We start from the raw sequence: 17,181 nt of genomic DNA on the forward strand, positions 1-17,181 counted from the left end.
AGAGCGAGACTCCGTCTCAAAAAAAAAAAAAAAAAAAAGAAAAAAAAAAAAAAAAAGTCAAAATTAACTATTAATTTAGAAGATTTCTGCTTAGGGAAAAAAATTACCCCTAGTTTCATGGACTCAGCTTCCAATTTTCAGGGTCTTTTTCCTACCTTTTTCTTTCTTCTTAGTTTCCTTTTCCTTTCCCTTCCCATCATAGTCTAATTTTCCTCCCTTTCAAAGGGGCATCCATGAGAAAGAAGGCTGTTCAAAACTAATATAGAAAACATTTGAGTTTCTAAGTTTACAAATGTGCCTGTCTTATGTGATCAAATTAGTGGCTCTTGTCATCGGAAGGATCTGTGAATTCCTTTTATCTTTTGCTGCACAGTGCCCAACAAGTGATATTCAAGCTTGTTTTGTTGGGTACTATGCTGTCTCCATTTGTTGGACAGCTCTGTTTATCACAAAATTTGTGTATGTTTGGAGCCTCAACCTGCCTCCTCCCTATTTGCCACACATTGGTTGAAATTCTACCTTCTCTGGTTACATGAAGTAAAGTAACTGCCTGCTTCCTTACAGGACAGCTCCTTAAATGCTTGAAGGCAATTATCAGGTAACGATTCAGTGAATCTGTTATTATTTGAGGCACTGTCTCTTTGGAGTGAGACATAGATTTAATATCTAACTCCGGTTTATAGTTGTGTTTCTTTAGGCAATTTGCTTAATCTCTTTGTGTCTGATGTTTTCATTTGCAAAATAGGAACAATCTTTGCATGATTAAATCAGAAGATATGTGGGAAGGGCCTAATATGGTGCCTACAATGTAGATCGAGCTCTGTTTCAATAAGTGACCATCAATCCTTGTCTTTGCGGTTGTAGCAGGTACCCCATCCTTGGGTGATTAATACAATGTACCCTTTCAGAATATTTTTAAAAATCTGTATATCCGAGAATAATATTAATAACATTTAAGATCCATATACCTTAACACCCAGTTAGCTGGGCTTTGAAGGTACAAGTAACCCTTAAAAACAAATATGCTTTCTTCACTTAAAAAGATTTAATACAAGGGAAAGTGCTTAATGCACTACCTTTACTTAATTTATTACTTCACTGAAATAGTTGGGTGGATTGTAATTTTCTACAGGTTGAATTTGTCCAGAGAGAGACTGCATAGAAGAATAAGGGGGGTAAATAAGAAAGCAAGGAACTCTTAAAGTTAGTTCACTTACCTGTATGAACATGAAATTTATAAGAAAATTAGTTTGATTTTACAATTAGCAAATATTCCAGTAGCAAAGGAAACCAATACTACATATAGTATTATTTATGTTCTAGAGTAAGAGAGTTAAATGAGATTATCACATAAGAACTGTCCTATTTTTTCTTGTTACTGTTGCTGTATTTTTCTTAAATATTTTTTAAAAATAAACAAACTCATTCTGTTGCCTTTTGTTTTCAGAACTCAAAGGTCTTATAAATAGTGGCAACCTATAAATATACAAGTGGCCTGAGGGACTTTCACCCTCTAAAATGCATTCTTTTTAAATATAAACTAAGACTTCATGCAAATGGTTTGAGAATCATTTTATGAGTTTGTTTAGACTTGAAGATTTCTTCTTTTCTATTTAATATATTTTGTGGATTAGCAAACTCCATTTTTTTTTCTTTTAAGAAAGTGTAGGGGCCAGGCGCGGTGGCTCAAGCCTGTAATCCCAGCACTTTGGGAGGCCGAGACAGGCGGATCACGAGGTCAGGAGATCGAGACCATCCTGGCTAACACAGTGAAACCACATCTCTACTAAAAACACAAAAAACTAGCCGGGCGAGGTGGCGGGTGCCTGTAGTCCCAGCTACTCGGGAGGCTGAGGCCGGAGAATGGCGTAAACCCGGGAGGCGGAGCTTGCAGTGAGCTGAGATCTGGCCACTGTACTCCAGCCCGGGTGACAGAGCGAGACTCGGCCTCAAAAAAAAAAAAAAAAAAAAAAAAAAAAAAAAGAAAGTGTAAACTTCAGCGGAGGTTAGGTCAGAATTAACAGTGGACTTAAATCTGTGGGTTTTAAATTAATGGCATTTTATTATATGGATTGAAAAAGTATGTAAGGGAGTAGCTTTTAGGTGTGGGAAATGGCATGGCTTATCTGACCTGAGTGCCTTTATGTTTCTCTTTATAGGTTATGCTGAAATCAGGTACAAACATACTCTACTGGAGAACTACAGGCATCCTTATGGGTTCTAAGGCAGTCAAGCCTGTGCTGGTAAAAAATATCACAATTGAAGGTATTTCATGGCAGTCTGGTTTAGTAGTCACTGGTGACTACCAAATATTTATTAAAGTTTTGGTTTGGCTGGTTCAAAGGTTTATAGAACAGAAATTAATATGTTAGGAAATCATATAGGTCTGGAGACCCTGGTTTTGCTCCCAAGAAATCAATAGTTGTTTTCTTTTTTTCTCGTACACTTGAACTAAATTATTTAATCATTGCAAAAAAAGTAAACATGATGACAATTTTAGATATCTGTAAACAAAAAACGTGTCTCTGTGTTAATAAGACCCTATTATTCCTCTGAGAAATGTCTATTGTGCCAGACATTGGGCTTACTCAGGGAACTGATGACCTGGTCACTGCTATATCCATAAAAATAACAATAAACATCTTACCTGACTCTTTCCTAAACCTTTTATGCTTGTCTGAACCAACTGGGCAATTTCTGGCCCGGGAGAGCAGCTGATGAACCCTGGCATGGTTCATTCTCAATTAAGGGTATTTTTAATTAAAGCAGTGATTCTCCTTTATTAAACTTTGGCTTGCATTTTAATATGTTCAGTGTGGGCTTGTTCTGTGAACAATGTGTTAACTCATTAGTCACAAGGACATCTGCTGGCAAAGCCATTCCTAGGTCTTACCTGTGACTTAATCAGCAGTGGGAAAAAAGAAAAGGGAATGGGTTATCATAAGGATCAGATAATTACAAGCCTATAGAATTAGAGGGAACCTTAGGGTTTATCTCATTTTTGAGTTAGTGGAGTTGTCTTTTGACAGCTCAGTTAATACGAGTACTATACCTCTATCAAAACTTCATCACTTGTTTGCTGACTTGATTGTGCAGTTCCTTGCACACAGTAAATGCTTTCTTAGTGCTGGATGAATAAGATAAACGATTTGGGCTGACCTTACTGTAAATGTTTCTCCCTCACTTCTGGGTAGATGCAGAAGTAGGTGCTGATTTGCTTGTTGATATTGGGTCCTCCTCCCATGCTCTGTTTTTCATTACCGCACAGGGGTGGCATACACATCAGAATGTTTTCCTTGCAAGCCAGGCACATTCAGCAACAAACCAGGTTCATTCAACTGCCAAGTGTGTCCCAGAAACACCTATTCTGAGAAAGGAGCCAAAGAATGTATAAGGTGTAAAGAGGACTCTCAATTTTCAGGTAGAACTAGTTTATACTCTGCTTTTTTCTTTCTAAATGTATGTTGGTCAAGTGTATATTTATAAGCCAGAAGTCACCCATAAAGTATGACAGCAGTGGTGGCTGAAACCGAAGTGCTGAGGTGAATTGATGTTGAATGGATAAAATATGACATCTTCTCCCTTTCTGCATGACTTTCCCCTATATAGGTCTATGATTTGTCTTTCTTTTTTTTTTTTTTTCTTTTTTTTGAGGCAGAGTCTCGCTCTGTCGCCCGGACTGGAGTACAGTGGCCGGACCTCAGCTCACTGCAAGCTCCGCCTCCCGGGTTTACGCCATTCTCCTGCCTCAGCCTCCCGAGTAGCTGGGACTACAGGCGCCTGCCACCTCGCCCGGCTAGTTTTGTATTTTAGTAGAGATGGGGTTTCACCGTGTTAGCCAGGATGGTCTCGATCTCCTGACCTCATGATCCGCCTGTCTCGGCCTCCCAAAGTGCTGGGATTACAGGCTTGAGCTACCCGCGCCCGGCCTATGATTTGTTTTTCTATTCCACACCCCACAGGTAACTGCTATGGATATGTTTAGACTAATCTAAAAATGTTTATACTTTTACATGATTTGTTGGTGTAGAGACATACGTAGAAACTTTTAATTTGTTCCAAATGTCCAATGTACAGCGATGATGGAAGAAATCTAATATCTTCTGGGAAAAACTGTGATACACTACTCCGTGTGTATCATAGAAACACTTATTGCTCTAGGGAAAATAAAAATGTAGGCATTTATTTTCTTTAGACCTAGGTAGTCCTACCTAAATTGCCCCGGTAAGTTTATTTGTACTTTTTAGTTTGCTTTTCTGTTTTGCTTTTGCCTTTTCATAGACGCAAAATAATTGACCCATTTCTGAAACGCTTTTTTTATGTTGCAGAGGAAGGATCCAGTGAGTGTACAGAGCGCCCTCCCTGTACCACAAAAGACTATTTCCAGATTCATACTCCATGTGATGAAGAGGGAAAGGTACCAGCAGTGTTGTGTCAACTCCATCCCGTATTTTTGCAACCTTCTTTCCAATTTGAGCAGACTCTAATTTGTTCATAAGAGAGATTTATGACACACGTATGTAAGTGTAAAGAGGAAATTTGAGAGTTTAGGGTTTGAAGTCTGCCTTCCTGGCTTTGAATTTCAAATATACAATTAAGTCCTGGGGGTAACTTATTTGATGTCTCTAGGTCTCAATTTTTTTATTTGTATAATAGTGATGATATTGGCACCTACTTTATAAAGCTGCTATAAGAACATTCAAGATATTTAATGTAAAGTTCCTAACCCAGTGCCTGGCGCATAGTGCTCAATAAATTACTGCTACTTTTAACAGTTATATTTTTTCCAGAAGTAATAACATGAGAGAGCACAGCCTTAAAATGTGTAGTGTGACTCACAGGATGGAAAGTTCTTATAACTTCTCTTTAATTATTTGGTTACTCAGTAGATTTTGTCAGTAAAAACCATGCAGCCATGGGCTATTCAGTTATGGCAGATTACTGTGTAATTGCAATGAGAAAATACAAAGTAAGTACCATATAAACGGCACATAGCCAGAGGAAAAATGCACACATGAGCTCTGCAGTTGACCTGCTCTCCTCTTAATTAAAGAATTAGCCTACACCAGCCTGTGTCAGTGAGGGGAAACTGAGATCAAAGTGGCTGCTATGGATCATTGCTTCTTTATGTTTGCATCTTTGAAATAATGACATTTATTTTCTTGACTTAGTTTGGAAAGCACATATAGATGTCAGGAAATTTATTACTTTCTTCTCTTATTTTTGCATCCCTAGATTCTAATCTAGATTGTTATTTTATTTTTAATCTTACCTTAAGTCCTTAAGTTTTTTTTAAGGAATATTATTTGGAATGGTTAAGAGCAAGTACATTCTAGTTTAAATTAGTGGCAAATTGCAACGATAAGAAGTACAACTATTACTTTCAGTGAGAAGAGTAACTCAAACTAACAACTGTTAACTGACAAGGAGTTGTAAAGTAAGGTCCTGATAGTCCTATCATAATGCCAAGTAAGGGCTGGTTTTTTAGAAAATATATGCAAAGAGGTACCATTAAGGTGAATTGAAAAGTAATTTCGATTATGTTTGTTTAGGTAAACTTTTCTTAAACTTGCTTTATTAATAAGTAAGGCAAAAGTAAATTTAGTTTATTTTATATAATAATCAGTTCAATGTTACTGAGGCTTAAAGGAATGGGATCTAATGTATAATAGGATCTTGTCTAATCTACAATGAAAATATACAAAAGCTGTATTTTTATTATGTTAATTACATCCATGAGTATAATGGCAGTAAGTAGCATGACAAAATCTATTTGACCTGGGCCTAATGGATGTAAGACCTTATATTAAATGTGTAATATGCAGAATACACACAGCTGCATAGACACATATGTGTATATGGGTGTACACACAGGCATGCTGTATACACATATACACATAAATTATATTTTCTGTTGTGTCTGAGTGAAATTTGGTTATAGAAGAAAACAATGTGCTAGCACGTTATAAACTCAGTGATTTTTTTAAAAGAAAAGTGATTTAAGATATTTCAAGATAAATGTTTCTAGCGTCAGAAGTAAAGCAATGGGGACTTAGTGAAATGATATATGTAATGAAGTTTAGATTGCACATGTGAATTTGAGATTTTTTGGGTAACATTTTCATTTGTTCTGGTTTCATCTTTTAAAATGGCATTTTAGCTGGGTGAAGTGGCATGCACCTGTAGTCTCAGCTACTTAGGAGGTTGAGGCATGAGGATTGCTTGAGGCCAGGAATTTGAGGCTGCAGTGTGCTATGATGGCACCTGTGAATAACCACTGTACTCCAGCCTGGGCAGTATAACAAGACCCTGTCTCTTTAAATAAATACATAAATAGATGTTTAGTTCTTGCTGAGAATAGCCTGGTGATTTGCCAGTGGTTTAATGATGTTTCTCAGGTTGTTCAATGACTATATGTTGGTTTTCTCTGTCCTATTATGTTCTCTTTATCTTATTTTGCCCTACTTGGAGAGGATCAAGTTGATTGACAAGGAAATCAGCTATTGAGGCATATAGATTCCAAACATTACCATCGATAAGACATAGGAATGTTACAAGTTTTCTGTATTTATTTTGAATCTTAGTTTAAAATGGATTGCTTAAATTTCTTTCTGCCTGTGGGGGAAGTTTTTCAGGAAAATTTTAATTTGTAATTGAAATTATTCTAATTAAGAGATTCTTATAAACATCATGAAAAATATGGAATGGATTGCTCATTCATACTTTTAGTAAATCTTTACTGAGCACTGGTTATTTACAGAATACTGGGTAAGGAGGGCAGAGCTAAGGATAGAAGAAAAACGTAAATGTCTCCACAGATGTAGAGCAGTGGCTGTCGAATATTAGTGTTCATCAGTCTCACCTGGAAGGCCCTGTCCCAGATTTTCTAATTTAGTAGGTCTGGAGGAAGGCCTGAAAATTTGCATTTCCAGGACGGTCCCAGGTAATTCTGATTCTGCTGGTCCAGAATCTGAGCACTTGGAGAACCACTGGTCTAGATTCTAGAGGAAGAGATAAACAGTCAGTCATAGAAAATGAATTATTATTTCCAATTGGGATTAGTGCTACAGCAGAGAGGTTTGAATTTTATGAGGTTCTTACCCAGTCTGGGAACGCCTCAGGGCTGTATTAAACACTGGGCAAGTCTGTGGAAGGAGAGCATTTTTGATAGAGGGAGCGGGATGGTTAAGACCTGACATGGGAAGGAGCATGGTGTATTTGAAGAACTGAAAGAATGTGTGACTAGAATGTGGGGATGTGGGCGAGGGATTGCATTAGGTGCAGCTAATGATATAAGCTATTGCTAGAAAAGGCATGGTTTCACAGGGCCACATTAGGAATTTTGGCCTGTATCCTAAGAGCATTTAGCAATCCCTACAAGTTTTTTGGTATCAGAGTGATGCAATGTGATTGGATTTATACTTCATATAGATCCCTTTGGCAGTGTTTTATAAACAAGATTAGAAGGGGACTAGAGAGAATGAACACTTAGAAGTCTACAGGTGAGAGAAGAAGGAAGTGAATATAGTAAAGGGAATAGACAGAAGAGTATGGATTAGAGAAATAGGAAGTAAAGTTCACAAAATGTGATGGTTAGTAAGATGGAGGGAGAGGAAAGTATTAAAGGTGGGTTGGTAGAGGTACTATTTGGTTAGAGAGAAGGTCTAGAGGCAAGGAAGGAAAGACCCTGAGTACAGTTTTGACCATGTTGTGAGATGGGGCAAGAGGAGATGTTGGAAGGGCCATTATGTACATCAGTCTGGAGCTTAGTAGAACATCTGGGCTAGCTATATAAATCTGAAAATTATAGCAAATAGCTGGCAATTAAAGCCGTGGGGTTGGGTAAAAGTTTTCAGGGAGATCATAGAGTGGGCTTAGAAGTCAGCCATAGCTAGGAGAGATGAACAGGGATGGTGCCTGAGGAAAATGGCTGGAGAAGTGGGAGAAACCAAGGGAGTTACTATCATAGAGTATTTGCAGAGATTGGAGTGGTTAAGAAGGCTGATGCTCCTGAACAATCACCCTAGATGAGGGCTGAAAAGTATCCATTGGATTTGGCAACATTGAATTAAATGGTGACTTTAAAGAGCCATTTTAAAACATGGAAACCAGGTTGAACTGGGTGAAGAGATATAAGGATTTAAATCCTCTAATATATACAGTAAGGCATTCTCTCACCAAATATTTGTGGGACTTACTACATATCAAGATGTGTAAGGCCCTATACAGATGCAGAGAAGTAAACAAACATGGATAATTACTTGGTGTTCTTGGCCCATGGTTAGGTTATGAAAGTCTCAAGGAGACAACACATTTTTATGTGACGTTATTCCCTGTGGTGAATAAATGAGGATTCCTAAATGTGACTTACTTGAATTAAATCTTAGTATATGCAAAATAGAGATGTATAACATAGATACATTAAAGAATATTCACTTCTCAATAAACATTCACTACAAAATTAAGTAGTGAGTTGAAAGTTTTATGTATGCTTTGTTTAAAAAAGTTAGTGCCTACTTCTTACATAAAATGAGGTACACTCATATAGGTGCACACAAGCACATATACAAATTCAGTGTTTGATGTTTGAACTCAAAAGAATACTGATCAGTGATTTTACCAACAAACCTAGTCCCCTAGAAGATGGGGTCTTTCCCTGTTCAGTGTTATGAAACAAATACATGGAACTGAAAGTGAATGTCAAGCAATGCAGGCTTTATTCGAGGGTCATGGAACTGAGAAGTGGGAGCATGGTTCACAACTTCTCTGTTAGTGAGGGGTGAGGGAGTTAAAATATAGGATTTCTCTAATGAAGGGATTGGACATGAAAAGCAAGGGGAGGAATATTCATGTGTTTTCTAGAAATGGGCAGTAAACTTCCTGGAACTAGAGTGCTGCCTGCCTTTTTGTCCTTTTATGGCTTCTTTTGGCCATTGTCATGGCACTGGTGGAAGTGTCACTTAGTATGGAAATAAAATTGTGAGATTATAATGAAACCTGAGATCCTTTAAGTCATTTGGTCATCTATCTTGGTTCTAACCAGTCTCAGCTGGTCTGGTTACAAAGGGAACTTTTTATCACAGGCATCCTGTTTCTTAAAGATAAACACAGTTAGGGCAGGGTGGAAATTCAGCTATGTTGGGTAGGCATTACACCAGGTAACAGTGACACTGGGCAAGAGTTAATCAAGAGAAGATGTGTTGTAATATTAGCAGGATATTTGACAGAGCATCTCATGATTTCCTTATGGATAAGATGAATTGTGGACTAAATGATATGGTTAAGTGGATATATGACTAACTGAAGAATCATATATAAAATGTTTGATTTGATAAATGATTATCAGCTTAGAGTACAGTATCATATATATTTGATATATTTATATATATGCCATAGGAATATAAATACAGCAAGTCATTTATACATACTGTAACTCATACAAAGAAGATATGTCAGATGAGTTTTCAACATTTTATTTAAAAATCATTAACTTCATAAAGACATTAAGAATATGTATATCAATTTGTGAATAAATAAAGAATGATAAAATTAAGATTCAGAAAGACTCCAGTGTGCTTGAACAATGAGCTCAAATTAGTAAAATCAAAATTTATTTGTGTGAAAGAAACTCTCAGATATAAAAGCATTGAGAAAAGAGAAAATAATTACTTGCAAAGAAGATTTCCTGGGAAATTCAAGCTTTAAAAGACCTAACTCACCAAATAAAAAATGCAACAGCTGTTTAAAGTGGGGAAAATTCTTCCCCCGCAAGAATACAAAGAATAGTTTTCAATTAAGCTGTTCATGGTTAAAAATAGCAAGTTTCTCATTTGTTTATCGTATCCACAAAGGTTGTCTCATATCCACTACAAAAGGGAGTAGGGAAAAGGTTATTTTTGTTTGGGAGTTAGTAAACAGAAAAGACTTAAGTTTCTATTTATTTTGGGTATTACACTGAGGCAGAGTAACCTGTGTAGTGTTTGTCTCCCTCAGCCACTTCCCTATTGTGGGACATGATTCACATGTTTCCTTTCAATGGGTGCTTGGGGATGATTATAAATTCTCTAGTAATGAATTTAAAAAATGTTTCAGAAATTGGATGGGAGCCCTGACTCAAACCAATGTAAAACTGAGGAACAGAGAGGGGAGGAGGCAGGAGCCTGTTGACTCATTTAACTGGGAAGTCAATATAGAACAAATTATTTTAAGATGTTATCTTGCTGTGTAATGCTAATATTCTTGGCTCAATTTGATTTCCTTCTCAGGCAAGCCCTTTCCGGTGTTGCAGGATGCTCACTGTCATCTCCATCCAAGCCACTATTATCCTCACAGCTCTTGATACTACGAACACTGACTGAAGCTTCAGAAAAGATTGATTGGCCTTGCTTGAATCATGAGCCCATAGCCAATCAATCATTCTCTCCAGGAGTGTTGGATACTCTGATTGGATGTCTTAGTTCACCTGCAAATTCCTGTAGCTGGGGAGGCCAAACTCTGTAATTCCTAGTTCCTTTCAGCATCACACAGATCAGTTCCCAAAGAAAAAAAGATGGTTACAGTTACCAGAATAAAAAGAGAATGATTTTGCACAGGTTCATAGAAAGCATATACTCTTAAATATCATAAATAGGTCTGGCAAGATTGTCTTGGTATACTGAGAATTTCCATGGAAATTTGCACATACCTTCTTGATACTTACATAGTGATTATAGATTAAAAGATCACTTTATCACAAATACGTGATCGTTTCCCTTACCAGATTCTCAGCTTCCTGTATACAGGGACTTGTTCTTATTTATTTAAAAAAAAAAATCTCTAAGCCCAGTGTAGTACCTAGCACATAGAAGGTAGTGAAACGTCTGTTGAATTAGTGAGAATTAGTAAATGAGTGAGTGATTATCACATTTTGAGTGCTGTGTTCTGTCTTTGGCATACAGTTTGAGAAAATTTTGACAAAAGGGGAAGAATCTAGAGGACAGAGGCCAGGATATTTTGTATAAAGTATGACTGAAATATTTGGAAATATTTTTTCAGGTAGAAGGAAAACAGCAAAGGATGGAAAATCGTGATCATCTTTGTGATGTTTCCTACTTGTCTTACAGAGATTTGATATCTTTCCTTTGGTCACTCGTGGCATTTTGTGTTTCTCTTGGAGAAGATAATGATGAGACAGTAATTATCGTAACAGTAACGGTAGTGTTAATACCACAAGCAGCTATCATTTCCATATTTGTGAACATACTCTCTTCATATGTGCATGTGTGTGTATATGTATGTGTATTCAAACATTGCCTCTAATTTCTTTCAACGTCTGTGTAAGTTAGACATTCCTGTACCCAGTTTTCAGATAAGAAAACTGAGGCTTAATGAGGTTAATTAACTTCCCTGTGATCATAGCTGGTCATAGCTGGTCTTAGGTCTGGAATTCTAACTCAAATAGTCTGTTTCAAATTGTAGTGCTTTGTATCCCTTTCATGTTTTTTAGTTTTTACATTATAGTAGCTGTGAACCTGTCGTATCATTATTAGACTACAACCTTTTTCAGAGCAGTTTGCCTAATTCTTGAATCTCCCATAGTACTTTGTCCTATGCATAGTAGGTACTCAGAATTTCCTTAATAGGGTATTTCAAGTATTTGAAGGGAAATTTTAGAAAAGAACTCAGGTGAACTTAGAGAAGGTAAATTCCAGTGGGATGTAGTGATGTTCTAACAAACAGAGCTGCCCAATACTGAAATGGCATGTTTTTTCTTTCTTTCTTTTTTTTTTTTTTTTTGAGACGGAGTCTTGCTCTGTCGCCCAGGCTGGAGTGCAGTGACCAGATCTTGGCTCACTGCAAGCTCTGCCTCCTGGGTTTACGCCATTCTCCTGCCTCAGCCTCCCCAGTAGCTGGGACTACAGGCGCCCGCCACCTCGCCCAGCTAGTTTTTTTGTATTTTTTAGTAGAGACGGGGTTTCACTGGGTTAGCCAGGATGGTCTCGATCTTCTGACCTCGTGATCCGCCCGTCTCGGCCTCCCAAAGTGCTGGGATTACAGGCTTGAGCCACCGCGCCCGGCCGGCATGTTTTTTCAATTAGGGAACTTTCTGCTGATGCTCAAAGAGTGCCTGGCAGGGAGGATATTTTAAAAGGGAGCCTTCTTAGAAGGAAGCATTAGGCTATACAACTTCTTCATCTCTGGAGAGGTGAACTCCAGATCACAGAGAGTTTGCTAGTGTTCAAATGTCTGATATTTTATTTGCCTTTTAATGATCTTTAGTGTTGCAAATTATTCCAAATGCTCAATGTCTGTAACACAGTACTTCTAAATTATATAGCAGGACAAATATGTAGGGGATATTAAAAATAGGGTGTAAATGGATTCAGTTTTTAGATCTGCCTTTCTGTGCACAGGATTTAAGCAAGTCAAATATACTTAGAGCCTATGTTTCTTAATTAGGAAGAAGGGAGAACATGGAATTTCTCAGAGACTAGGGATTTCTGAATTGTTTAAAATAAAATTTTTTGAATAGTCTGTTTTTAGCACTCTTTTTTTTAAAGCAGCTTTATTGAGATATACTTCTCATACCATATCATTCATTCATTCAATGAGTATAATAATTCAGTGTTTTTAGTATAGTCACCACAATTTAATTTTAGAACATTTTCTTGCTTAAAGCCCTGAACTATCAGTAAAGTGTTAAATTTCCATGGTGTCTTCCACATAAAGGCAGAAGATAGTCAAAGCTGTTAAGTATTTAGGGGATATATTAGTCTGTTCTCACACTGCTATAAAGAAGTACCTGAGGCCGGGCGCGGTGGCTCAAGCCTGTAATCCCAGCACTTTGGGAGGCCGAGACGGGCGGATCACGAGGTCAGGAGATCGAGACCATCCTGGCGAACACGGTGAAACCCTGTCTCTACTAAAAAAATACAAAAAACTAGCCGGGCAAGGTGGCGGGCGCCTGTAGTCCCAGCTACTGGGGAGGCTGAGGCAGGAGAATGGCATAAACCCGGGAGACGGAGTTTGCAGTGAGCCGAGATCGTGCCACTGCACTCCAGCCTGGGTGACAGAGTGAGACTCTGTCTCAAAAAAAAAAAAAAAAAAAAAAGAAGTACCTGAGACCAGATAACGTATAAATAAAAGAAGTTTAATTGGCTCATGGTTCTGCAGGCTGTACAGGAAACATGGCTGAGGAGACATCAGGAAACTTATAATCATGGTAGAAGGGGAAGCAGGCATGTCTTACGTGGACAGAGCAGGAGGAAGAGAGAGAAGGGGGAGGTGCCACACACTTTTAAACCAGATCTCATGAGAACTCACTGTTACAAGAACAGCAAGGGGGAAATCTGCCCCCATGATCTAATCACCTCCCAACAGGCCTTACCTCCAACATTAGGGATTACAATTCAACATAAGACTTGCATGGGGACAGAAATCTAAAACATATCATAGGGGAAGGAGGTAAACACATGGGAAAAGAGAAAAGCAGCAAAGCCTTCATAGAAAAGGAAGGTAGGTGAATGCTGGTATGTATTTGGGCAGGCTGACGACTTGCTTAGCACAACTGTACATGCTGAGCATGGCTTTGAAGGAGGAGTCAGATACAAGTTGGCAGCATGGTGTGGGTAATTCCAAGAGAGACAAATGATGAGTGCCCAGTGGCTTGCAACTGGAAAAGATCAAGGTTTGAGACCGGCTGGGAGATAAGAAATTGCCTGCTTGGCTGAGACCACCTGAGCCAGAACATCATGGAGCACAAGGCAGTTAGGTTAGGGTCAGTTGGTAGACCTTCTAAAACACACATATAATTTAGCCCTGATGAGTTCAGCCAATGTATAAAGACTTAGTACATTTGTGAAGTGACAACTGAAGTAAGAAATCAGACAACCTTGGACAAAGCCAGTCTCAAAATTTGCCTAAATTTTAGTCCTCCCAGTTTTGAGTTCTGTTTTTATATGAAAATCAGCTTCCAGTTGATTCTTAAAACTGTGTGTGATTTTTAAAATGTATTTTTTTCATGCTATATATGAATACAGGTACTGGGTCTCTTTTGTGATCTTAATAATAACCTGATAAATTTTGCTGTATTAGGGTTTTGGTTTTATAAGACATTTCATAATTTTATCTCAACTTGCCAAAAAATGAATTGATTATTGATTTTTCACCTGCACTGGGAGCCCTCTGGTTCTAAGTATCATTAATATTATTATCTTTACCTAGTCAGCCAGACTTGAAAGCATCTGTCTCCATTAGAAAGAGAGGCAGAGAATCAATCTGCCATGTGAAACAAGAGGCTTTGTAAATAAAACTTTTACTATAGAGCATTTGAAATTTGATTTCTACGTTTTTAAGTATCTTAAAGTGGTGTACATTTTTTAATTTTTAAGAAGTTAGTTTGCACGTATTGAAAGTCATGTGGTTAGCTGACTTCTCAAAATATATTTGCATATTTTATTATTTTTACCTTTACCAAACTGACTCTTGTTGACTGGTGTTACTTTACCATTTATTAGTTGTGTTTGGCTTTTGGGCAAATTAAGAGCTCTAATCTGGAGTGTTTCCTCATTTATAAACTTGAGGATAGTAATATGTACCTCTTAAAATGATTGAGAAGATTACCTAGTACAGGGTGTCAGCACCACCCCCCACTCCCACATGGGAACCAACTGCTGTCAGCAGTGCAGTAGCTCACACATAACACAATCCGTTTTTATTAATGTCAAAATAAATCATCAAGATAGTGAATTAAGTAGGATTTGAAATTTGTTTTATAAGCTTGTTAAACCAGAATTTTAAGAAAGTAATCTCCCCAGTATGATGATGTTTCATTTGCTTAGATTCTCTGAATTTTATACTGCTTTTCTTAAGGGGAGTTGAGGGCCCCTATGGATATAGTATCTAATGTATTTTTCCAATTATTTAGGAGTCCCCAGCAGGAACAGCCATTATTTTACAGATGGTAAGAAAGGCAGGTGTGTGAAGTGGCTGGCTAAAATGTTTCATGACGCAAGTCATAAAATGAATGTGGAAAAATAGAGTTGTAAAAAGAAAAAATGTTATTTATAATTATTTTGAGACTTTTACTTTAAATCATTTTCTTAAGCGTCTTTCTTCAGATAAGTTAATCTACTCTTCCGTAAGAATACTTGAGAATAAAACTGGGTGCCTAAAGGAGTTACTATACATGATTTTCTACTAACTGGACTAACTGGGAACTAGCTACTGACAATTGCCCTTTTATTTTGGTTCCCCCAGGCTTTAATAGTAGATTCCTACTTGCAGAAGTTTTTTAAAGAAATAAAAAATACTTTAGCAAATTATGTGTTTTCAAAAAGGAACTTTTAGTCTCTTTTAAAATGCCGTATTTAGTTATTAAATAGTTGATTTATTTATATTTTTGCATTTAGAATACCTTTTCTATTTTCCTCCACTGAAATATCAATTTTGTTTTGGAATGGCTAACCCATTTGGTATTTCTGGTTTAAAATGAGAAAAAAAATTGGTAATATCGGCTTTTGGGATTTGGCTGAGTTTCCGCTGTTTTCTTATATTTTGCTTTGTGTGGGGGTGAATGCATGTGTGTGAGAGAATAAAAGGGCAGAGTTTAAACGATTACTCTCCTTGAAGGCAGAGGCTATCTTAATCATGATGTTCAGAGCACATGGATCAGGACCTAGAAGCCTCTGGGGTAAATATTTTAGCTACAGCTCTTGTAGTCTAACATCAGTTTGTTGAAAGAGACTCAGAGAAACACTACCAATATTATGAACTAACAGGATTGAAATTTGAATCTTGATGCATTCTTTTTGAAAAATAACCTTTTTGTGATTGCTATGTGCAAAGCATAATGAAATGTGCTGTTGGAGGAAAGGAAGAGGGTAGTGGAAGTCTCAAAATAAAAAAAAAACAAGTTGCTGCATAGAAACTTATGTCAGCTATGGAATAAAGGGAATGACTGGATAGAAGAGTAAGGGTGATAAGCAGGTTACCTATATTTTAAACAGTTATTTCATGATGAGGAACATGCTATGTATGAAGGAAGGTCACCTATAGCTTAGGGTAAAAACATTTGGAAGTAACAGTCGTTTCCCCACCAAAGTTCTCTCCCTTCTCTCATTTTGTCACTGATGTTTTAGCATCTGTCGGCTGGACCTTCTATTCATTTGCACTTTTCCTATGCTACCAGTTTAAGATTTTTGTTATAAGCATGCTATATGACTTTTTTTTTTTTTTTTTTTTTTTGGTAGACACAGATAATGTACAAGTGGATAGAGCCCAAAATCTGCCGGGAGGATCTCACAGATGCTATTAGATTGCCCCCTTCTGGAGAGAAGAAGGATTGTCCACCTTGCAACCCTGGATTTTATAACAATGGATCATCTTCTTGCCATCCCTGTCCTCCTGGAACATTTTCAGATGGAACCAAAGGTCGGTCCAATAACTGGGCCTTTAGCAAAATGATCTTGTTGGACTACTGTGACCATTTTCTGAATTTTTTTTTTAATGGAAAGTGGTTACAGAATTTCTTTAGTTTTAGTAGACAAAAATTACAGTCAACTGTAATATTTTAGTTGCAGGTAGATGGCTTGAATATAGCCATGTTGTATGCTTACTATCCAGAGCCTTTGAGAGATAGCATAAAAAGGACTCTGAAGTCAAACTGATTTGGATTTGAATCTGTATCCCCCATGCTACCAACAGTGTGATTTATCCAAGTTGTTTAAACCTTTTGAAGCTCAATTTTCTTGTCTGGAGGATGGTGGGTAATATCTGGCTCATCATTGAGAATGACATTTAAAAATGTCATCTGTAGTACTTTTGCAGCAGGTATAAATGTTTGCAAAATATTTTCTTTCCCTACTCCTTTTTTTACTGATGTGATGATGCAAAGTGGCTACATTTAAAAATGGTTGGAAAAGACCCTTCTCTTTCAATTTTGCAGATGTCAATTTAAATCAGGCTTATTTATAAACCCAGCACTTTCCCAGCCCCTCAAGCCCTCAACTCCCAGCCATTTCTCAACATAGTCAATATTTTGAATTTCAATTAATCAGTTCATAAATGGTATTAATATTCTGTTAAGTTGAATAACCAATAGGAAGAGTGAAATCTTTCTTTATTCATAAGGTGGAGGAACTGATTCTAAGGTCACATTCAGGAGAACTTGAACTTGTCTCATAATTAGTCTTTTTATGGAGG

General features: G+C 37.3%; 1 protein-coding gene across 1 annotated transcript in view; it reads left to right on the plus strand.

Annotated features, from left to right (window-relative positions):
- The window catches only part of ELAPOR2 (endosome-lysosome associated apoptosis and autophagy regulator family member 2), a 190,053-nt gene that overhangs the window by 119,393 nt on the left and 53,479 nt on the right, over positions 1-17,181 (plus strand). Inside the window, 4 exon segments of the mRNA XM_017851806.1 lie at positions 2,160-2,265; positions 3,269-3,421; positions 4,329-4,417; positions 16,230-16,410. Coding sequence (XP_017707295.1) covers positions 2,160-2,265; positions 3,269-3,421; positions 4,329-4,417; positions 16,230-16,410 — 529 coding nt within the window.

This window comes from Rhinopithecus bieti, unplaced genomic scaffold, assembly GCF_001698545.2.
Source record: "Rhinopithecus bieti isolate Rb0 unplaced genomic scaffold, ASM169854v2 scaffold_1558, whole genome shotgun sequence".
Taxonomy (NCBI): Eukaryota; Metazoa; Chordata; class Mammalia; order Primates; family Cercopithecidae; genus Rhinopithecus; species Rhinopithecus bieti.